Source organism: Doryrhamphus excisus, linkage group LG15, assembly GCF_037039965.1.
Source record: "Doryrhamphus excisus strain RoL-2023G ecotype Guam linkage group LG15, RoL_Dexc_Guam_v1.1, whole genome shotgun sequence".
Taxonomy (NCBI): Eukaryota; Metazoa; Chordata; class Actinopteri; order Syngnathiformes; family Syngnathidae; genus Doryrhamphus; species Doryrhamphus excisus.
The window spans coordinates 12,330,049-12,354,413 of record NC_136371.1 but is presented as its reverse complement, the minus strand read 5'-3'; the positions used below and the strand labels follow the sequence as shown (position 1 = coordinate 12,354,413).

General features: G+C 46.4%; 2 protein-coding genes across 3 annotated transcripts; one reads left to right on the top strand and one right to left on the bottom strand.

The window, feature by feature from the left end:
• Window positions 1-1,673: 1,673 nt before the first annotated feature.
• Window positions 1,674-24,331, bottom strand: olfml3a (olfactomedin-like 3a). Of its 2 annotated transcripts, none has more exons than XM_058052270.2 (4): window positions 24,045-24,331; window positions 8,873-9,129; window positions 7,441-7,747; window positions 1,674-2,795 (listed from the first exon to the last, which is right to left on the bottom strand). In XM_058052270.2, the coding sequence occupies exons 2-4, from the start codon at window positions 8,981-8,983 to the stop codon at window positions 2,017-2,019; spliced, it is 1,197 nt and encodes a 398-aa protein (XP_057908253.2). In that variant the 5' UTR covers window positions 8,984-9,129; window positions 24,045-24,331; the 3' UTR covers window positions 1,674-2,016. The 2 variants fall into 2 exon arrangements, with proteins under 2 accessions (XP_057908253.2, XP_078652652.1); XM_078796526.1 differs by lacking the exon at window positions 24,045-24,331 and adding an exon at window positions 11,531-11,601.
• LOC131104767 (galactose-specific lectin nattectin-like) lies at window positions 13,220-15,866 on the top strand. Its single transcript, XM_078796527.1, has 7 exons — window positions 13,220-13,282; window positions 13,421-13,483; window positions 14,473-14,494; window positions 14,571-14,656; window positions 14,851-15,024; window positions 15,487-15,586; window positions 15,697-15,866. The coding sequence occupies exons 2-7, from the start codon at window positions 13,421-13,423 to the stop codon at window positions 15,810-15,812; spliced, it is 561 nt and encodes a 186-aa protein (XP_078652653.1). The 5' UTR covers window positions 13,220-13,282; the 3' UTR covers window positions 15,813-15,866.
• Window positions 24,332-24,365: the final 34 nt, after the last annotated feature.

The window sequence follows — 24,365 nt, the reverse complement described above, 5'->3', positions numbered from 1 at the left end:
ATATCGCTTAGCATGGCCAATCCAGCCATGGAAAGCATCCACTGGAATCTCTCCACATGCATCTTCCATAGCTTGGAGAAGGAGATTGTGTGTTTGTGGATTTCTGACCCTTAGACCATGGTTTACCACATGGTCAACCAAAGTGGCCCTGAGCTCATCACAGATTATGGCCCTCATCCTTCCTAGTCCTCGTCCTCCTCCTCTCATTGTCACATCTCTGGCTCTCCCTCTGATTTCAATGTTGGCATCCATTGTTCCAAAACAGAGAAACTCACCTGTTGCCGTTTTATGCTAAAGCTCTGATTGCTCATTGTAAAAATGTGTGACAGGTGTTTACCCATGTGATGAGTCAGAGTGAATAATAGGAATATTAATTTTACTGTTTTGAGTGGCATTGTGTTCTTTGTGAAAACAAGAAGTTTACTTCATGAAAATTGTGCCAAAACTCAAAGAATTGTGTGTAGTGTTTTGAAAAAAGTGTAAATCTGCAGTCTGAGTGTAAAGCAGGAATTGTGCTTATAGTTTAGCAGACTTGGTTCATGGAGTTGGTGCATTGGTTATACAGTAAACCTCGGATATATCGGATTCAATTGTTCCCACTGGTTTTGTCCGATATAAGCGAAATCCGTTATATGCGTATACCGGAAAATGTCCGTTTTACGCATATATCGGATTTATATCCGGTATATGCGTAAATCGGATTTTATCCGTTATAAAAAGGCACTTCCTTGACTATGTTTCCAATGTACCTGGACTGGGCAATGAAAAGAGACGTAAGGTAATGAGAATTTAACTTTATTGGACTCTGAGCATAACAAATTGTTAATTAAGCTAGGCCCTGTTACGCCCGTCAGGCCTACGTTATTTCCAATAGTGAGGTTAAGATCTCATTCACTGCTGTGCTAGTATTATTGACGTCACTCACTTTTATATTTGTCCTAAATCTGGAGCCAGGAGAAAGACACGATGCGGCCATCCGATATATGCGAGGGAAATTGGAACGGGACTGGAGATTTTGTCCCAAATAGGCGAAATCCGTTATCAAAAATCCGATATATGCAATGAATTTTTATTGGAAATGCATTACAGAAAAATCGGTTCTTTTTCATCTGTCCGTTGTGAGCGAATTTCCGATATATCCGAGTCCGATATATCCGAGGTTTACTGTATGTTGTGGTCATTGTGTCTCAGGCATCACAAATTGTGTGTAAACAATCAAGAAAAACTGTAACAACAGCAGCAAAAGGCTGTCCTTGCAAAATTGACATATTTTGTAAACAAACAATGACTCAAATGTACACATTTCAGAAAACAACAAAGAAAATGTGAAAGTCTTAACCTACGTACGTTTTGATAAATATCTTTAAAATGATTCTTTAACGAACGCAATGTACCGTCCATGGTAACATTGAACGTAGAAGACCATTTAGAGTCTCAGATGAGCACAACACAGAAAGACAACGTAGATGAAGCTAACGTACGTGTTTTGGTAGACCTCAAAAACGATCTTCAATGAAGACAACGTTGAGGTTATGAAAAACTGAAAATGATGGGTCATGTTCAGCAAACCCACCAAAGACGTTTGTCTACCGTAAATGCGTACCGTAAAAGTCCAAAATTCTTTGTTGTCTTCAACGAACACAATGTAGGTAGGAGTTATCAAAAACATTGCAAATGGTCCCGTTCAGCAAACTTGGCGTAGGACAATTTTAGAGCCGTCAGTACACCCAAGCCACGTACACGCAGAGGGACCTCGTGGAGAGAGTTCAGGGTCTCCAACAAGCGCAAAAACCGTTCCCACCAACCTACTATGTACACGTCTTCAAGACAACGTTTGTGTCAACAAAACGTAAGCGTCACTGGAAGATATTAGTTCTTTTGAAGATCCTTTTTGTCAGTAAAGCAAACATGGAGGTTTTAGTCTAGCGTAAATAGCAAAGGCGAGTCTTCGTCCAGCTTAGCATGGATGTTTCCTGACTTCCACGATCTTCCTTGATGGATGAAGTATTTTCATTTTCAAACCGGGAGCTTCCTCTTGGTGTTCAGCCTGTAGAGGATTTGGTATCCATCGTCCCAGCTGTAGATCTGTTTCTCCTCGGGGTTGTACTTCAGACTGGCGTGGGCTCCGTAGCGTCGGGGGAAGTAGAAGAGAGGCGCCTCCTCGCTCGCCACCTTGTCGTTGACGTCAAAGACACACTGGACACGCGAGCGACTCGCTGGAAGAGTGTTGTAGACCACGTAGACCATCCCACACGCCACAAACGCCGCCTCCGACTTGTCCCTGGGGCAGCGGGTGTCCCAGATTTGCTCGATGTCCAACGTGACGGGGTCCACCTTGGCCAGGTTTATGTTGGGCTCGCTCTCGCCTTCGGCGTAAAGAAGCCACAGGCCGTGGTCGTCCGCTGCGATGTCAGCCAGCGTCTCCGGGTTGAGGCTGTAAACGACAGAGCGACTCTCCACGGGGAGGATGGCCGTGTCCACCGGCTCGCCCCTCAGGGTGTCGTACTTGACCACCTGCACGTCCGCCCCCTGCTGGATGTAATACAGATACCCGTTGTAAACAGCCACACCGCTCCCCCTCCAGTGAGAGGGCAGCCTGATGGGTCGGCCCAGGGCACCCCCAGCAGACCCTCCGAACTCCTTCACCGACTCAAACCGGTAGACGGTGTCCCCTGACGTCCCGTTAAACACGTAAACCTTGGACGACCGGGGGTCTCGCAGCCACACGCCCTTGGGGGCGCCCACCCGCTTCAGGATCTTCGCCGAGCGGATGGAAGAGGGGATCTCCACGCAGTCTGCAAAGACACAAAACACACAATGATGGATTCGTCATTGCTACATCGCTGCTACGTGGGCTGATACGCTGAGTGGGGGGATCGTTTTTATTGGCCCCGGCACATAAAAATATAACACAAACAACAATTAAGTAATTTACTGAGATTTTAGTAATACGATGAGGAGCATAAAGTTGAAGTTATTAAAGATAAAAGATGCACCATTGGGACAAAAGCAAAGTTGTAATTTCTGCAAAATTAGGTTGAAAAATTACAGGGAATATCACAAAAAGAATTTTAAAAATTGTTGAAAAAAAGAAAAAAAACTCATTTTATCAAAATAGTCAAAATATTGAAGGGAAAATATATTTATAATATATTATATTATAAATATATAGAATATTTTGACAATATTTCTAATGTTACAAGAATAGAATAAAGAAAAAAATAGAATAAAGTCCAATTGTTATGGGAATATTACAATACAATTTACACACTGAAAGTAGATATTGTTGAAACAAAACCAAAGTAAAAAAAGAAGCTAAAAATATGAAAAAAGTTGCACATTTCCCAAAATGAATTTTCACTGTTATGAGGGAAAATAATGTCGTGTTAGTGAAGTTGAAATAGTAAAGAAAAATGTTTTTTTTTTTTTTTTACGAGAAACAAAGAAAATAACATAAAATACAATTTACGAGAAGAAAGTTGAAATTGTTGGCATATTGCCCCAGCCCTAAAAAACGGCAGAAATTAAAGTCAAAATATGAAGGGAAAAAGTATGGATTTTCCAAGAACTGACCTGCAATATTAGGACGAAAAATGAAGTGATTTTATTAGCATAGATTGGAAATATGAAATATTATATACTATCATGAGAAACAAAGAAAACAAAATAACATTTTTGGAAAATTGGGGCGGGGTTTACAATATAGTTGGGAATATGTATAATATAATAGTATAGTATAATAATATATATATATGGGAATAAAGTTGTAATATTACAAAAATATTCATGAAGAAAGTTGAAATATTTGGAACAAAAAGAGCAAAGTCGATGGTGATAACTGCTGAAATCTCCATCACTGGCCCTTGCATCAATTGTCAGTCCACCCCCCCAAAAGCTCCAATCAACGTCTGGATTCCAGTCAGTGCAGACTTGTTGCCTCCTATCACGACAAAAGGCCTCCATTGTTTGAGGCAAGTCGAGAAGTAATCTGGAAGTCCAATCACTCATCCAAAATGGAAGAGAGTTTGGAAGATTTTGTTCCGCTTTTCTGCGATGCCAAGCCCAGAGGGGGAGGAAAGAGGCCCCCACAATTCAACATCAAAGCAGCACAGAACAACAGAAGATGCTCCTTGGAGGTGACCGGCAGTAAAATAAACATCAGGGTTCGTTCGGGGGTTGCTTGACAACAGCACGGCAACAGCGATGCTCCTGGCCTCAGGTGTCTCCAACCAGCTGGAGAGAGCAAAGCCCTCATTGGGAATTCTTCCATGATGGTGCTGGTATCCTTCCACGTGTGCCTTATTACCGCCGTTTTGTCCAAATGCCGACCTTGTCCTTGATAAATGACTTCACGAGCGAGATGAACTGCTGGAAGACGGCGCCGTGACAGATGATCGACTGATTGACAGTCGCAGGAGCATTTCAAACCCACGTGGTTTTGGAAAAGTCCAAGCTAGTATCGTCATGTGGTGTCAACGTTCATCCACAGCCGAGACAATTTCATCTTTGGTCCAGCTTGTTGACGCCTTTTCTTCCGCACTCCCCTGTAAGACCAAGCTCCGAACCTGGAGAGACAGAGCCTTCTCCATCGCTGCCCCCACCCTCTGGAATTCTTTGCCCCATTCGCTCTGTGCTTGCCCCGACCTTCCCAGTTTCAAAAGACCAGTGGTCAAACATTGAAGATTTGGGTCAATCTGCCGACCAAACATACATACGTGCTTTTCCGTGCTATTCCGCCCTCGTGCATGCGTGGGTTTTCTCCGGGTACTCCGGTTTCCTCCCACATTCCAAAAACATGCTAGGTTAATTGGCCACTCCAAATTGTCCATAGGTATGAATGTGATTGGGAATGGTTGTTTGTCTATATGTGCCCTGTGATTGGCTGGCCACCAGTCCAGGGTGTACCCCGCCTCTTGCACGAAGACAGCTGTATAGGCTCCAGCAGGAAAAGCGGTAGAAAATGAATGAATGAATAAGAACATTAATAAAAACTAACATAAGCATGAGTAAAGGTATAGGCTATAAAATAACCATTAGATAAAAGTCAAGTCCAAAAAGTAAAAAAAAAAAAAAAAGAGTATATTAAGAGCATGAGTTAAAAGCCAAATTAAATAAGTGGGTCTTTTTTTTTTTTTTTTGTCCCGTCCAGCCATTGGGGCAGATAGTATTGTTGATCTAAATGCCCTTACATGCTAGACAGATTTGCTCTGTGTCAGGAAAGGTGTTGGCTACAACTTCCCTGTACCATGACATTTTATTTGCTGTTATTTGATGTTTTTGTTATGCCATTTGGAGTGACTGGACCGGAGCAAGAAGAAGAACAGAAAAGAAGAGGAGAGAAGAGAAAGGTGGGGTCAGGGGGGGGGCAGTAGAGGGAGAGACAAAAACAGCAGCAACAAGAATTCCCATAACAACAACAGTGACAAACAGGACTGCATCAGTTAAATTAATTAATGATGACTAAGGGCCACAATGGAGATGATATCACTGAAATGAAACAGTCCAACTTACCAGTAGCAATAGTAACAATGAAGACATGAACCGTGATAGTAAACACAATTGCAACCATACGGTTACAGTAATTAAAATCTCACTGCTTGACATCATTATTACTGTAATAATAGCATACAAATACTATATAAACATCAGGGATAAGATAGTAGATTGTATAGAGAGGCACCCATGTGCTGTGAGTGCCCATATGGAGGTGTGTTGTGTATGTGAATGCGAGTGTGTGAATGTGTAATTGTCACTGAGAATGACAAAAGGAGAGGGACTGCCTTCTACCACCCAGCAAACCCCGCCCCACGCAGCCAGGTCAAGCCCCCACCGCCAGAGATCCTCCGGCCCCGTGGGTGCGGGTAAAGCCAGGGCCGACTCCCCAAGACCCGCCCCCAAAGCAACTCCCCGAAGAGACCAGCAAGAGGCCATGGAGGAGCAATCCCAACTGGCAACAGGGCGCCAGCAGGCCGGAGGAGAGCCGCACCCCCGAGACCAGCGGGAGACCATACCCCACTAGGGCAGAAGGGCATCGAAGGCCACACACCCGTGGGCACAGGGGCGCCCCCGCCGGCCGGAAGGGAGCCCGTCCACGGCCGGAGGCACCGCCTCCCGCCCCCCACACACCCCCAGGAAGCAGAACCAGGCCCGCCCCAGGCAACCCCAGGCCTGACCACCGACATAGGACCGCCCAGGCCAGGACAGAAGAGGCCCGGGCACACTGCCCCATGGAGGACCGGGCGGTAGAGATGGATGGAAATAAGTGGGTCTTGAGCCTACGTATGTTTAAAAATTTCAACGTTCTCTACGGCCCTCAGGCAGGCTGTTCCACAATCGGGGGCCATAAAATTGGAAAGATGCCTCAATTGCCTGTCTGTCTTTTAACTCTGGGAATACATAACAGGCCGGTGTCGGAGGACCTGAGGGTTCCTCGAGGGTTCATAATGTAAAAGCAATTCAGAAAGATAAGAAGGCCCACAACCCCTAAGACATTTAAAAACGATGAAGAGAACCTTAAAATGGATCCTGAAACATACAGGGAGCCAATGTAGTGATTCTAAAACCGGTGTTAATACGCGCCTGCCTTCTGGTCCTCGTCAGCACACTAGCAGCTGAGTTCTGTAAAAGTTGCAGACTTGTGATGTTTCTTTTAGGAAGGCCAGAAAGCAGAGCATCACAATAGTCAATACAACTGGAACTAAAAGCATGCATCAGCATCTCTGTATTTGCCCGAGAGAGAATTGCCCAATTGATCCTTGGGGCACACCACATTTTATCTCATGTTAACTCGTGGGAGCATATATAAATTAAAAAGAAACAGTGAGAGAAACCAGAGAGGCCAACCAGGTGTCTTAGGTTAGTTAGGTTAGTTAAAAAAAATATTCAGCTGAGTAAAAACATTTTTTTTTCTAAAATTTGACTTGAAAATGGTAAGTTGCATTCAGGTCTGTAATTATTAAGAATGCTGGGATACTAATTTTTCTTCTTCAGAAGAGGCCTGACTACAGCTGTTTTAAAAGCTGCAGGGAAGACGTCTGTATGAAGAGAAGAACTGACAATGTTTAAAAGCTCAACTTCAAAGAATCCATCAAATGTTTTAAAAAGTGATATTGGGATCGGGTCCAAAAGGAAAGTTGTTGGTTTGACTTGGAAACTTTCTCTACCAATCATGACAGCATCAACCAGGACAAAACTGTCCAGTGTTTCCTCAGAGTGAAACAGACATTCAGCTGAATTCAAATTAATATTTTGATGACCTGATGAATTTGAATCAATTTGACCTCATTTGCTTTGCACAAAGGCAACATAAACGTACTTGTTTACGTGAACATTCAAGCCAATTGACAGTAGTTGATGGTCGATCATTTTCCGTGTATCTTACATACGATGCGCACCAGCCAGCGTCGGTTTATTTTGGGAATCATGGAAAGGCTTTCTCACCAGACACTCTGGAGGGAATCTCCTCCCAACCCCCATCCCGGTCTCCTCGGCTCTCCTCCTGGCTCCACACCCCCTGCTCCACCACACGCTCCGCCTGGTTAGCGCAGGCCCTCGGGGACGTCCGGCTCTCCACCGAGTACAGGTCTCGTTCCACGCGCTCCACGCGGGCCGCCGCCTCCGCCATGTCTTCGGACAGCGCAGCGTGCTGCCGCCTCAGGGCCTCCAGGGTCCTGTTGGACTGTTTGTGGAAGTCCTGCAGCTCCCCGTGGTGCTGACGCAACTGCTCCTGCCAAAGGTGCACGTGGCCCTGGGAAGCACAAACACTTCAAGAATATATCAGCAATGTGGCTAAAAAAACCTTTTTGATGGTCATTTCCTTAGAAAACTCCAACACTTGACGTGACTGCGTTTGCCTTTTTCATTCGACTGAAGTGAAAGCCAGAAGTTATCTTTTTAAGACAATAAAGGCATAATGTAACAATATTATTAAAAAACAATATTAACATCATTTATCACATCAATATATCATTTTTGAAAATAAAGCGGTCGAGTGGTTAGCGCACAGACCGCACAGCTAGGAGGACCAAGGTTCGACTCCACCCTCGGCCATCTCTGTGTGGAGTTTGCATGTTCTCCACGCGCATGCGTGGGTTTTCTCCGGGTACTCCAGTTTCCTCCCCCATTCCAAAAACATGCTAGGTTAATTGGCCACTCCAAATTGTCCATAGGTATGAATGTGAGTGTGAATGGTTGTTTGTCTATATGTGCCCTGTGATTGGCTGGCCACCAGTCCAGGGTGTACCCCGCCTGTCGCCCGAACACAGCTGGGATAGGCTCCAGCACCCCCGCGACCCTTGTGAGGAAAAGCGGTAGAAAATGAATGAATGAATGAATGAAAATATAGAATATACAAGAAAATTCTGCAAATTTTTGATAAAATGTTTGGAATCTTTTTATCTGAATGACGTCACAATTTTGCTGGCAAGATGAACGAGACCAAAATTGAGATGAAGCAAATAAGATTAGGTTGTCATTTTACCGGAAAAGTTGCATACTTTACTAGAAAGTAGTCATATTTTTACAAAAAATAAAATCAAGTTGTCAATTTTCCAAAAATAAAGTTGTAATATCATAAGTTACAAAAAAGATCTCAATTAAGTCCAAATTTGCCCATAAGATTTGTACATTTTAAAGACACTACAGTCATAATATTATGAGTGTTAAAAAAAGGTGCAAAAAATGTCATTGGAATTTTACCCCCCCCTCCCAAAAAAAAATGTAACACATTTTACGAGCATAAAAATGTAATATTTTGGACTTTTCTTTGGAAACATTTGCTACACCAGACACGCAAGAGTAACATTCCCTTTCAAAGTTGGAAGCGCTGCAATGTGGGTGGGTGGGTGGGTGGGTGGGTGGACATGGATCCTACCTCCATAGCCAACAGCCGGTTCTCCACATAGTCCATCAGGGCCTGGTCGTAGAACTGAGACGCGCACAGCGTCCAGCCAGTGGACGCCAGCAAAATCAACACCAGCTTCATTCTTCTCTCGTCTAAATCCCTCTCGAACTTCACAGAACGTCCTGGTCCAAGCAAGCGCGGGGTGCTGGGGGGTTGGACACAGACAGGAGACTCGGCGAGTCCTGGAGCCGAGTTCTCTCTTGGAATGTTTTCTCTCAGGGAGGAGCCTGCAGGAGGAGGCCGCACACACTCAGCTGCACACGTTTTCAAAGCATATCAGCACCTTTTCCATTAGGAAACCACCCAAACGCACATTTTCATCTTCTCTCCATGATTACCATGCCTACGTTCTTATTCAAGCATGTTTTTATGTCATTAAATGAAATAAAGACACATTTAGCGCCTCATACTGGCACCTTTTTCATGAACAAATCATTCAAATGCGTATTTTCATCTTCTGTCCATGAAAACCATACCATGCCTGTACATTCTTATTGAAGTCTTTGCTATGGCTGCTAATGTTCCAGGCTAATGATTGGTCGATTTCATTCAATGTGGTCATTCCTTTTGGCATAATGAACAGAAATGGATCAACTTTCTTCTATATGACCAGTTTATTCCTGTAAAATTGAAACTTTTTCTCCTTTCACTGTTTTGTCTCATAAATATTTAAACTTTTTGCCACTAAAATGGTTTCTTTTTCCAGTTAATTTCCAAACAGCTAAAATAATGCAAAAAAATAACCAATTAGCTAAAAATGTCATCCAATACTTCTCTACAAGAGAGGAGAAATATGATCTCAGGGAAGAACTAAATGTGAAACACTTATATGCTAGGACTACGTTAAAAAGCCATAGCATTTCAGTATGTGGAATCAAACTATGGGATGGATTGAGTAAGGACCTGCACAATGCACAACGATGAGCCAATTCAAGAAACAATACAAGCAGTTGATGTTTGCTAAATACAAGGATGAAGAGTCTTGAACCAGTCATGATGTGCTATACATATCACTATATTGACACTTACTATGGTACCCATTATGTCATTGGATGGTCATATCACCTCATACTTCGGTACGAGGTACATTATTTAAAAAAAAAAACAAAAAAAAAACCTTAAACTGTATTATGAAAAGCAGGAAGTGAACAAATGTAACAGTTACTGATTGTAAAAGTACCAGATGGAGGGGTAGGATTTAATAAGCTTTGCTTCTTCCTACTCCTTTTGGACATGTGGAACTGTGAACTGATTATGGGATAATAAAACCATATGGGAAATAAAACCATTACCATTTTTTAAGTTAGCTTTTTAGAGAGCAATAAGACAATTGTATAAAAGTTGCTTTATTATTAGTATTAATATTTTCTTTCAAATGAAATTATGACTATGAGATTTGCAAAGATGCCCTTGAGTCCGATTGGGTCCCATTTGCCTCCCATAAGAAGCAGGTTTTGAATATACTGTAATATTGTAATACTTTACTCGTCAATACCAAACCAACATGAATATAAATATAAACCTCCGAGGCCCACCACCACAAACAAGGCTTTGCTACACATCTTAAAGTGCCATCATGTACTTTATCCACGTAGAACAACATGCAGGCTTGCTGAGTTGTGGAACTAGTCTGTTTTCCGTACGGTTATAAATAAAGTTGCAACGTCAGGTGTCATTGGGTTGTGTATGCTCGGCCCGTCAAGTATGAGGAAGAACGGCCAATCGGGTTGGAGTAATGACTCTGCTGCCTCCTACGTTGGCTTTTGACTTCCTCCCTGTTGCCTGGGTTGGAATCTCCACTCGGCCATCTCTGTGTGGAGTTTGCATGTTCTCCCTGTGCATGCGTGGCTTTTCTCCAGGTACTCCGCCCCCCATTCCAAAAACATGCTAGGTTAGTTGGTCACTCCAAATTGTCCATAGGTATGAATGTGAGTGTGAATGGTTGTTTGTCTATATGTGCCCTGTGATTGGCTGGCCACCAGTCCAGGGTGGACCCTGCCTCTCGCCCACAGACAGCTGGGATAGGCTCCAGCACCCCTGCCACACTTGTGCGGATAAGCGGTAGAAAATGAATGAATGAATACTGCACAAAAACTTTACATTTCACAGAAATACAAAAATGTGAATATCAGAAATAATTTGCATTTTACCGGGGGAAAATAGTAAAAACTCAATTTTCATGCTGCAATTTTAAGAAAATGTTGTAATCCTGGGAAACAGCAATAGAATGATTCTATTACTATTACACTATTACTATTATCCATAATTCTGCTGAGTCTATGGAAGCTGTATAGCTCAACTCGTGAGGACTTGGTTGTCCATCCAGAGGCTGTGGGTTCACTTCCACTCCAGCCCTCCAGCTGAGGGACTGTCCAACCCCAACAAGGCGATTGGTCACTCTGGTAATCTGTTGGTGTTTGTTGATATTCTGTCTCTGCTGAAATAAAAGTACCACTGTCACGATCGCGCTTGGCAGTGTTGTGATGCAACCCCAGGATGCAGAGAGCAGGACCAAAAGTGCAAATAAAAGGTAGTTTAATGCAAAAAATGGCAGCTGCAGGAAAACACAACAGCCACTACAATGCAAAAGACAATTCACAATGAAGCCACAACCGAAAGAGCACACACCTGAACTGGAGGTCGGCCAGGGTGGCAGGGCCACGCAGGAGGGCGGCCTGAAGGGTGAGCAGCCCGAAGGGAACCGGGCTCCTCTGGAGGACGCCCATGACGGCAGGCCCAGCAGAAGCCATGGATGGACCCCTCTGGGGGGCGGCCAGGGTGGTGGGCCTGGCAGGGGAGGCCAGCCCGCCGTGGAAGAGGAGGCGGCGGCGGCGTGGCGTCCCGCCGTGGAAGAGGTGGCGCCGGAGGAGGCGGCGGCGTGGCGTCCCGCCGTGGAAGAGGTGGCGCCGGAGGAGGCGGCGGCGTGGCGTCCCGCCGTGGAAGAGGTGGCGCCGGAGGAGGCGGCGGCGGCGTGGCGTCCCGCCGTGGAAGAGGTGGCGCCGGAGGAGGCGGCGGCGGCGTGGCGTCCCGCCGTGGAAGAGGTGGCGCCGGAGGAGGCGGCGGCGGCGTGGCGTCCCGCCGTGGAAGAGGTGGCGCCGGAGGAGGCGGCGGCGGTGGCGTCCCGCCGTGGAAGAGGTGGCGCCGGAGGAGGCGGCGGCGGTGGCGTCCCGCCGTGGAAGAGGTGGCGCCGGAGGAGGCGGCGGCGGTGGCGTGGCGTCCCGCCGTGGAAGAGGTGGCGCCGGAGGAGGCGGCGGCGTGGCATCCCGCCGTGGAAGAGGTGGCGCCGGGCCCTTGGGGCTGCGCGGTTTGGTCACAGGAGGAATCTGGGCCGTCACGCAGCTTGGCCCAGGAACTGGGGTTTGGGGACCCTTGGGGCTGCGTGGCTTGGGCACAGGAGGAATCTGGGCCGTCACGCAGCTTGGCACGGGAGGCGGGGTTTGGGTACCCTTGAGGCTGCGTGGCTTGGGCACAGGTGGGGAACGTGTGCCGTGGTCCTCTTCGTGTTGCATGGGAGGCAACAGGGATTCCGAAGAGGTGGGCAGCTGGGGCTCGGCAGGCGTGACATGGGAGTCATCGGCAGCTGCGAGATGGGCCAGCACTCATTGTCGGCGTAAGCTGAGGGTTGCGCCCTGGCTTGGCATAGCGAGGAGGAAATGAGCGGCTTCACCTTTCGACGCCGTGGACCCCTGGCTGGAGGCGGCCGAGACGTACGTCGGTGTCGCAGCCAGGCCGGTGTGTCGTCCACGGGGCCCGGATAAACCCACGCCATGGGTACGAGCGTGCCATCCGGCCCCCACACCATGTCCTCCAGTTCCTCCGGAGTGAACTTCATGCACTCCTCTTCGCCGTCAGGATCTGCCAGGTCCAAAAGTCGCTCTCCGCGAGGTCGTCGTTTGGTGGCTTCATTCTGTCACGATCGCGCTTGGCAGTGTTGCGATACGACCCCAGGATGCAGAGAGCCGGACCAAAAGTGCAAATAAAAGGTAGTTTAATGCAAAAAATGGCAGCTGCAGGAAAACACAACAGCAACTACAAAGCAAAGATAATTCACAATGAAACCACAACCGAAAGAGCACGCACCTGAACTAAATAGGGATAATGAAATTAGAAGCAGGTGTGTGAAAAGAGCAGGGGTAAGAAAAATGGAAGAGAACAACAAAGGAAGTGGATACCAAAATAAGGGCATGGAAACCAGAACAGAGGCAAAGAAGGAAACTAAGAGAGCTGTCACGAGGGGGTGAAGCCCGATCGTGACAACCATACCTGACATTGTAAAGTCTGAGCTGAAAGTCTGTTTCCTGCTTTCCCGGTTGGGAAGGCGTCAACATTCCAGCTGGCTAGAAACAAAAGCGGAGTCATCATTCGCCGCTTCAAGCAAAGGTAAGACGAATCTACATGCTTTTTTTAGTTGATGTCAAGTTTGATGTTCCTTTTTAAAACCTTTCACAAGGTCAGATGAGAAGCTGGCCACCATTTTAGGTTGTCATATTTACAAAGTATTTGTCTACATCGGGACAGATGGCGTCAGCATGTCGGACATTGATCCTCCTTTGTGGGGTCAGCGGACTGATGACTGGAGCTGTAAGTCCATCATATTATTCATTATTATTATCAGACATGACCTCACAGCTAGGAGACCAGGGTTCAATTCCACCCTCGGCCATCTCTGTGTGGAGTTTGCATGTTCTCCCCGTGCATGCGTGGGTTTTCTCCGGGTACTCCGGTTTCCTCCCCCATTCCAAAAACATGCTAGGTTAATTGACCCCTCCAATTGTCCATAGGTATGAATGTGAGTGTGAATGGTTGTTTGTCTATATGTGCCCTGTGATTGGCTGGCGACCAGTCCGGGGCGTACCCCGCCTCTCGCCCGAAGACAGCTGGGATAGGCTCCAGCACCCTCTGCGACCCTCGTGAGGAAAGAGCGGTAGAAAATGAATGAATGAATGAATTATCAGACATTTATATGGGCCACACAGTGGCCAAGTGGTTAGCTCGGGCACTGCTGTGTGTCGTTTGCATGTTCTCCCCGTGCCTGTTTTTTTCAAAAACATGCATGCTAAGTGAACTGGCGTATGAATGTGGGTGGGAATGGTTGTGCCCTGTCATTGGCTGGCCACGCCAAGACAGCCGGGATAGGCTCCAGCACAGACTCCAGTGAGTCAGTGGAGTAACCGTGAGTCTTCCTGGAGAACCCGTAAGCCAGTGAAGCTTGGGGCTTTGTCAAGTACCCATGAATCAGCTTCAGTACCTTGGACTCACTGAAACGTCCAACTTTGTCAAGAGCCACAGAGTCAGTGAAACCCAGGTCTTCCTCGGGCACTGCAAGTGAGCCAAACCAGAGGTTTTGTCCAGTGCATGTGAGTCAGTGAACCTTGAGTCTTTGTCGTGCATGTTTGACCCCGAGTACCCGTGATTAGCGGAGTGAGTAAACGGAGTCAAGATTCAATCAAAAACCTATGATGGCACATGTCCAATACACATATACGTCCCATTCAAAGACTGATTAGGACCTCCGTGCAATTGAATATGTGCTCCTGACATTGGCGTTTTCTTCTTCTTCTTCTTCACAGTGGTCTCAACTTGGAGCCTCAAGTAGGTGGTCTGATGTTCTGATGCCTGCTTCACCGTCTGCGTCTTGTCTCATGCTAAAATTCCCTTTGTGATGCAGGTCATCAGTGTCCCACAGGCTGGACGCGGTTGGACAATCGCTGTTTTATCGTTCGAAATGACATACTTACTTTTGCCGAAGCAGAGGTATGGATCAAGTAACACTAAACCTAAAGCAAAGCCATTTCCATACAATGAAAAGAGGGTTTGTGTTAACAAAATGAATCGGAATGGATTGGTTTTGTTTCTGTTTGGGTTAGAGTTGTACCTTCTGAGAGGGAAAGGACGCTAACCAGGGCGCTAACCAGTGTATTTTTGGACAATTCTCTTTCCCCTGTTAGGAAAACTGCAAACGTCTTGGTGGGAATTTGGCCTCCATCCGCAATCCCGTGGAACAAGCACTCATCGATGTGCTGACTGAGGAGGTGCTGCTCAACACGCAAGTTAACGGAGAAGTTACCGATGGTTCGGCCAATGGCGGAGACTTGTGGATTGGACTCCACTTTTCCACAGAGGTGAAACAGGGTTTTCTTGTGCCCAGTAGAAGTATTTGTTGGTACACACAACATGAAGGTGTCCCTCAGACAGAACATGTCCTCTAGCGCCACCTACAGGTTGACATTTGTTACAAATCCAACGTTGGTAAAGAAATGTTCCTGCCAGGCTGAGTCGGAAGACTCATCCTCCACACTCTTCCTGTTACAACATCGGTGTCCGTCTGACCCCCCCGGGCATTCTGACGTCAGCTGGAATAGGAGAAGAAGAAGATGTAGTATGAGGGGTTGCTGTTGCCTACTATTTAGCCGGCATTCAGGCCACTCAAGGTTGTGTTTTTCAAAGCAGCAACGGGCAGCAAATCCAGGAGGAAACTTTTGGAGCCTCTTCCATGAAAACATGGATAGATACTGTCGATACTCATACTGCAGTCCTGAGGGACGCTGTCTGCCTGATTGACTCACTAGGACTTTGTCTTCCAGGAGGAAGCCTTTGTTTGGACCGATGGCTCAGACTTTGACTTTGATCTTCCGAATTCAGTAGGCGCCATCGATGGCATTCCATTCTGCGTACTGTTTGACGGTACACGCTCCATTTTTCCATCTGGTGCCTTTCAGAGACTGACTTGGTAAAAAAAAAAAACAACCGACCTAACACCTTCCTTCCACTGCTCTGTGTGTGTTCCTGCACAGGGGGGGTGTGGACTGAGGCATCTTGCTCGGAGAGCAACCCCTATGTTTGTGCCCGAGACGTGTTCCAGTGTGTCTCCATCTGCATGCAGCAGGGGGCGCCCTTTGCCCAACCATGAGTGAATCAATCTTTTAAAGATTGTATTTCATAACCTGTCAAATAACCTGTCAAATGAGGCCTTTCAATAAATAAATAAAAATAAAAGTCCTTTCATATTCATTTCATTGGACTTCTATCTGTGGTGCTGTGATGAGATTTTGATGCTGTAAGATCTCAGCAGTTTCCCGCCTCGGAGAACACCCACTGCTGAGTATCAGCCTCATAAACGTCTTGATCAAATGACATCATTTTCTTCGTCTTGTGCCATCCGTCTGTCCGTCCGTCCGTCTGTTCATGCGTCCGTCCGTCTGTTCATGCGTCCGTCCATGCGTGCGTCCGTCCATGCGTCCGTCTGTGTGTCCGTTCGTCCGTCCATGCGTCCGTCCGTGCGTCCGTCCGTCTGTGTGTCCGTCTGTGTGTCCGTCCGTGTGTCCGTCCGTGTGTCCGTCCGTGTGTCCGTCCGTCTGTCCGTCCGTCTGTCCATGCGTCCATCCGTCTGTTCATGCGTCCGTCCGTCTGTTCATGCGTCCGTCCGTCTGTCCATGCGTCCGTCTGTCCATGCGTCCGTCTCTCCATGCGTCCGTCTCTCCATGCGTCCGTCTCTCCATGCGTCCGTCTGTCCATGCATCCGTCTGTCCATGCGACCGTCTGTCCATGCGACCGTCTGTCCATGCGACCGGCCGTCCATTCGTGCGTCCGTCCATGCGTCCGTCTGCGTGTCCGTTCGTCCGTCCATGCGTCCGTCTGTCCATGCGTCCATCCGTCCGTCCGTCCGTCCGTCCATGCGTCCGTCCGTCCGTGCGTCCGTCTGTCCATGTGTCCATCCATGTGTCCGTCTGTCCATGCGTCTGTCTGTGTGTCCGTCTGTCTATTCATGCGGCGTCCGTCCATGCGTCCATCGTCCATGCGTCTGTCCGTCTACTTCCGCTTATCTGAGGTGGGGCCAGGGTGGCAGCAGCCTATGCAGGCAAGCTCAGACTTTCCTCTCCCTGGTGACTTTGTCTCCTCCCATCAGATCCCAAGATGTTCCCAGTTGAGAGCCATTGTCAGCATTTATGGCAACAAGTTCCTTTGGGAGTCTCCAAAGGAGGTGTGAGACATTGGAAGCAAAATCTCACAACAAGCACTAGAGTCAAAGACCTCTCCCGAGCTACTGTGGGACGATGCCACCTTCCATTTGCCTCTTCTGGCAGTGCTGTCACTTCAGCATGGAGGACGTCTGGGATGCCTGGCACCTGTCATCCATCGCCACAACATGCTAGCACCACTATGAAGCGTGATTTTTCATGGCCAGTTGTCACTATATTCATGCTCTTTTGCCCTTTCTCTGCGACACTTTGACCCACAAGGATGTCAAAACTGAGGGGGACTTTGTCCATGTTGATGATATGATCCGGTGTCACGCTGTGCTCAGTACTTCTTTTTCACAAACTCACGGAAACTATCGATCTTGGCTTGGAAATCTGCTGGCAGTTTTTGTGACACCGTTGTCACAGAAGAAGAAGCCGGTGAGAAGAAACTCACTTTATAGCAAAAAGTAAGAATTTTATGTTAAAATACTGTAATGTACCAAAAATAAAGTAAGAATAAACAAAGTATGAAAACTAATATTTTATGAGATGAGAGTCGCAATTTCACAAGAAAAAAACTCAATCAATTCTTCAAAAAAGTAAGGCGAAACTTGAGCAGAGAAAAATAATTGAATCAAGAATTAGTCCTAAATAAGTTCCATCTTTCAGACAGAAGTCTCAATTTTACAAAAAAAAAAAAGTTGCACTTCTGCGATAAAAAAGAATTGTGCTACATCAAGCTTTTTATGAGCATCTTCCACACCAGCAGACCCAGGGACAGCTGGGTCACATTTACTGTATTGCTGGACTGAGTTAGGTCACATTATACGTCGTTTCACAAGTCGGTCACAAGATGGCAGCAATTCACCGCATCTTACCTCTGATTCATTCATACAAATTTCATGTCACTTATTAATTATATCTTTTTCTTTTGAGAGAAAAACCTAAAACTGACCCCGCACTCAGTCGACATCGGGCTTGGCAGCTTTATCACACAATGTCAATCAATGAATTTTTTATTTATGTAAAACTTAATGATATAATATAATGTTCTGATAATTGTATTACATTAACTATAGACAATATTTATGAAAATAAAGATCAACAAAATATATGCAATAAATAATAAAATCCATCAATTTTGCTTTTTTTAAAAAATTAGGACAGATACCTTAGAATTGTTATCATTCCACATCAAATATAAGTCATATAATATGTAAAATATAATAAAAACAAATACTTTTATTACAATATGATACATATTACATGATATATTACAATATGATACATAAAATAGAATAAAATATGGAAATAATAAAAACCTTTCTTTTTTTTCATCAAACAAAAAACATCAGAGAATAAAGTCAAAAAGCATATATACATCTATATATATATATACACATATATATGTATATATATATATGGTATGAATAGAAATATATCTGTGGGATACATCAGTGGGAGGGAGGAGGCCATGAAAGCCACATGAGCGTTCAAGCCGAGGCACCAGCACCACATCACTTGACCTGTGACCTCGCTGCCGGGAGCCTTCCTGGCTGACTGAGCAGCACGTCAGCACGTCAGCGCAGGTGATAGTCACGTCCCGGGCCTGGGCGGCCTGTCCGCCATCCGTTCCTAAAGCACAATATTTACCCAGAATGCTTTGTGGCATTGGGGCCTTACCCAAAGTGTCCCCACCCGCCTAGCTTACAGCTGTCCAAAACGTGGAAAATTCAAAGTTATGATCCAATGTTGGGGTGACGTCCCAAACCTTTGGTGTTCCCCTTCCTGTTGGTCACACTGAAATGTTTCAGATCATCAAGAAGCATAAACATCTAAAGAAGTCTAAAGCTTGATGGCCCTGTGAGTGGAGAACATTGACTAGCAGAAGGTTGCTGCTGTGTATCTGATAACATCTTAGCGCTTCCACACGTGTTGCCGTACCAAATATCCAGGTTGCCTCCTCCCTGTTTTCACGGGGTGGCCCAGGCTGGAGAACGTTGGGACAGCCCTGACTTGAAATGCGGCGAGAGCGCGTCTGTGGTTGTGCAAACAAATCCTAAATCCTCCTTTTGCACCCTGACATCGTCTATCCTGACGTGCGCTTGATTTATTGTTGAGGTTTTTATAGGCGCTGCGTGATAATTGCAGAGGCCGGCGTGCATTCATACTTTCACTAAACATGTCATCACTTTGTTGCTGAAACATGCAGTGTTTGCATTGCAAGACGCCGCTCAGCGCCAATCAACGAGCGGCACGGAGCCCAAACATGACTAGCTTTGGCGAGGGAATGGCGACGAGAGCTTTTGAAATTGGGGGTCTCGAAGGTGGGCCCCCTTTGCTTTGCTTGACACATTTATGTGCAATTCCTACTTTGGCAGGCGTCACGCAGCAGGCATGTCTCAGCAGTGAGTCACGCCACGCCAACAGGAGGGGGGGTGTCGGCCTGAGCGCGGCGTGGCGCACGGAGCGTGAGACGACACGTTGGCCACGCTGGCTCACTCCTGCACAATGCTAAACGGGGAAACACATCAAATACGCAGCTTCTATATTCATCGCTCTGCTTTTGAAACATGAGCATCACATAAAATGGCCTCTGGTGCTCACGCCCAAACCCTAACCCAACCAAACCCTGATACCCTAACATTCTGGTGCTCACGCCCAAACCCTAAACCAACCAAACCCTGATACCCTAACATTCTGGTGCTCACGCCCAAACCCTAACCCAACCAAACCCTGATACCCTAACATTCTGGTGCTCACGCCCAAACCCAACCAAACCCTGATACTAAGCCTCGCTCTGATACCCTAACATTCTGGTGCTCACGCCCAAACCCTAACCCAACCAAACCCTGATACCCTAACATTCTGGTGCTCACGCCCAAACCCTAACCCAACCAAACCCTGATACCCTAACAATCTGGTGCTCACGCCAAACCCAAAGACAACCCAACCCTGATACCGACCCTCGCTCCGATACCCTAACATTCTGGTGCTCACGCTAAACCCTAAGACAACCAAACCCTAACCCAACCAAACCCTAATACCCTAACATTCTGGTGCTCACGCCCCAAACCAAACCCTGACACCCTAACATTCTGGTGCTCACGCCCCAAACCCTAACGAAACCAAACCCTGATACCCTAACATTCTGGTGCTCACGCCCAAAACCCCAACACAACGAAACCCTGATACCGACCCTCGCTCCAAAACATTTCCACCCTCAAACCAAGCTCCAACTCCAACCAGACCCTATTCCTAACCTGAACCCTTGACCCCGTGACCCCCTGACCCCCTGACCCCCTAACCCTCAACACTGCTTACCTTAACTCGGACGAAGATGACCATAATCTCTAATCCTGACCCCATCAACCTAATGAACCTAAAACTAACACCAAACCCGGACATGTCCAATCCCCCAACAAACCTCTGCTGTGGAAGAACAAGTCCACTAGACCCATTTGGCTGAACCAGAAGCAGAGATCCCAAACATCAGCAAGCTCTAACCTCCCAATAAAAGACGGGCATGTGTTGTCCAAAATATTTAGTTAGAGGTCTTGTCAGGACAGTTTTTAAGATTTTGTTCAACGTATTTAAGTTGTGGAGTTTAAGCGGTCCAGTGATTGGTGGTCAAGGTCATGCCATTGAAGGTCAAAGCAGGCCATGTTTTTTCGACACGGTCTACCAGATGATCATCCCTGCAAGCCCGTGTGGACACTCAACAACGCCAGCGGCCAGAGAACGTGACAGCGCTTCTCCCTGAGTAAGATTTGGTCGTCAGTGAAGCTCAACACACATGGAAGCTCCGAGCTCCTGGCTCCACCAGATCTGGCGAGCTCATCCAACGCTCAGAAGCAACCAACATGGAACCAGACGCTGCATCCGTCGTACGTCGTGACCGCATTGACGATAATAAGTCTTTCTTCCGCTTTGCTTTTCACTTCCGTGGTCTCTGCTCTTTGCGCTGCTGCTTCGGATCACGAAAAAACTGCATCTCAGCTTTGTGATATCAGTGAAAAAGCCGATTATGAATATCAAATTCACGCTTTTTGCTCTTGAGTTTTTTACATTTTCCAAATATTTACTTGCTACTAAACGTGTGTGTGTGTTGCCTGGCAGGTTGCTTGGTCAAATGTGCAGTGGAGTTCCAGATAAAGCGGGGCTGTGAGGAGAGAGCAAAGGAAGTGTCGGGATAAGACTTCCTAGACAGACTGTCTGGCTGCAGCGGGATCTCTGAGCACCCGGCGTCATGTGATGCTCGGGTTAAAGGTTACCCCCGTTGATGGATATCGGGCCGAGCCGTGTCTCCCTGGGAGAAGACAGGGAGTTGTTGTTTTTCCACTCCCTGCGTCTGGGAAGATACTTTTAGGAATCCATCCTGGCAACCTCTCCCACCCGCCCAAAACACCACTGGCTGCCATCCGACATGAGGATCGCTCCACATCCCCGGGTTTACTCGCATGCGTGGTTCAACGAACAACGTTTTATTCCATAGTTATTTACAAAACCAACATAGCGCACACGCAACCACAGCTTTTTCTTCTAATATTACAAATGTGTTCTCCCCAAAGATCTGCTTTTTCTATTTAGTATGTATGCCTTCTCTATGGAACCAAAGGAAACAATATCGCAACAGCAAATCATAATAATCATTTTCTATGCCCCTTATCCTCACTAGGGTGGGGGTGCTGGAGCCTATCTCAGCTGTCTTTGGGCAGGGTCCACCCTGGACTGGTGGCCAGCCAATCACAGGGCACATATAGACAAACAACCATTCACACTCACATTCATACCTATGGACAATTTGGAGTGGCCAATTAACCTAGCATGTTTTTGGAATGGGGGAGGAAACCGGAGTACCCGGAAAAAACCCACGCATGCACGGAGAGAACATGCAAACTCCACACAGAGATGGCCGAGGGTGGAATTGAACTCGCTATGAGGTCTGCGCACTAACCACTTGACCGCCGTGCAGCCCCGGATTCCATAGTTTTCTGGTAAAAATAATTTATTCAATATTTTGGTTCTCATATTATGCCAACAGAAGTCTCATAAAATGAATCGTCTTTTTCTCATCATATGACATCTTCATTCTCAGAAAATGTATGTGCTTTTCTGGTTTAAAAAATACTACTAATGATACTACTACTAATAATAATTCATAACTTGAATATGTAGTTTCATATATTCCAATGTTAGCCTCCTAAAATGTATGCTTTTCTTTTTCCTCTCGGAATATTCCACCTGATGATTGATTGATTAATTTGTTGATTTATTTGTTATGTTTACGGAAGGAGGAGGAGCATCTGGGCCATCATAGGTACGTATGTTTATGCATCATTGTCATCAAAAGGTGTGCGTTTATTCCCAGGAGCCGCCGAGTGGCCTCGTCCAGCCCTCGTGCAGCCCTCGTCCAGCCCTCGTCCAGCCCTCGCAGACCGCCATCTCCATCGTTGGCCGTGGCTCGGAGAAAAGATAATGGGGGCTAGTTGGCCTTATTAGTGCTAATAGAGCAATTTGACTTGGAGGGAGCTCTCCTGCCTGTCCTACGATGCATGTCATGATGACATTTTCTTCTCTGAACGTCTGCCGGCACAAAGACGTCCAGTATATGACGTATAAGGAACACATTTGTGCAGGTTGCAGTACGATTGCAGGCAGACTAATAGATCCCATCCGTGGCTGAGCGTGGATGGACGTGTTGATCTTTCTGCACATTCCTTGCAGACCTGAGTGGCATGGGAAATGCCAAGAGCAGACGGCGAGCACAAGCAATTGTCTTTAATGAGGGGCCACAATCGGAGGGAGCTCCGCATTCCGGGCCCTCTTACGGTTCTTGGAGCCTGTGGAGCCATTAACACGATACTAATCTGACCAGCGGCTCCAGTTGGGGACCCCCACCCCCTGTTCTGGGTGGAATTACTGTCTTGCCCAGGAAGAATGGAGGGTGGAGGCTCGGGGGTGCCATTATAATGTGCTTATGCAAACACTAGCATAAAAACTGTGTTTTGAAACTAAAATGTAGCATACAGAAACACTCCCAGCATGCCTTGCGGCATCTTTTTATGTAGTGTCTTCGGTTGGTGTTCCACTGACATGATGCCACCACCAGCTAGGGCACTTTCCCAGTGACAGACCCACAACATTAACTTCCTGTCATGATGGGAGCCATCGAGAAAGGAGTGAACGGAGTGAGCCCTTCTGTCAGTCATACAGTCTCTTTGACTCCGTGGATGGAGGCGGGGCCGCCATCATACACACAGAGTGCAAGACAAAGAAAGAAGAAAAGAAAAAGAAAAGAAAAAAACTGCATCTATTACTACTTTGCCCTTCTACTACTCCTACTACTACTACTACTACTACTACCTACCTACCAACCTACTACTACCTACTACTTCCCATTTTTGCTGTTATTTTTTTCCAAAAATGTCAACATACTTCTTAAATCATTTTCTTTTCACAATTATTATTTCATCCCCATAATATTTGAACTTTTCCTGCAACGTACTTGTACAAATAGTACAACTCGTTTTTCAGTTTGTTTTGTTTGACATATTACAACTGTTTTTTCTTCAAAGGGGACATATGATGCTCATTTGTGGACTCCTGTAGAGCAGCTACTCACCACAACCTGCACAGAAACTTTCTAGATCTTCCAGAATCTGCACCTCTTTCTGCAGTCTCTCCACAGACTTTCTGTTTCATTTACTCCACGCACGGCCCGCCTGCAGCCACGCCCCCTCCGTTGTGATTGGCTATGTTGTGTGGTAAGGTGACTTGTTTGATTGCGCCATGAATGATTTCTCATTGACTTGTTATTGCGTGGCTAAGTGACTCGTGGTGTCATTAGCTTAAGCTTTGGTTGTATTACCTTTCTTTCGGCTGTTTTTTTAAATAATTGTCTGCTTATTGTACCCTCAATGGTTGCAAACCCCTGAACTGAGCTAATGAATGAAGTTTTACCAACCAGACTCAAGAAGGTCTCAACCACAGTTTCCTTGAAAAAAAAACTTTTATACCTTTTAACCTTTTAAATAAAAGCTGTGGTTTGACAGCCCCGGTCCTGCGGCCAGCCCATATAAGGAAGTCCGCTTCGTGTTGACGTCAGTAGAAAACACATCAGTACAACGTTGTGACAACACGTTCAGGTCGCTACTATGGACTACGAAAACAAATCCTACCGTTGAATCCACAGGTGAAATCCTCCTGGTGTCTTGAGGGAAGTTCCTCCCTGCCATCCTCCAAGTTGAGGGAACAACAACTCCCATATGGTACTTCCTTAGCAATTCAACGAGTTCGCAAAGCGTCTATAGAGCATGGCGGACAGCGATGAACTGCGCCGAAAAACACTTGTTTGAGTGCTGGATAACAAGATATCAAATGGGGAGGGAAAAAGATTAAATCAAAGAAAAGCCGATAAAAGATCGACAATTTAAAACTCTCTTCTTCTACGCTTTCAAAACACCATACACAGGCGAAGCGGTAAGACAGCGCTTCTAGTG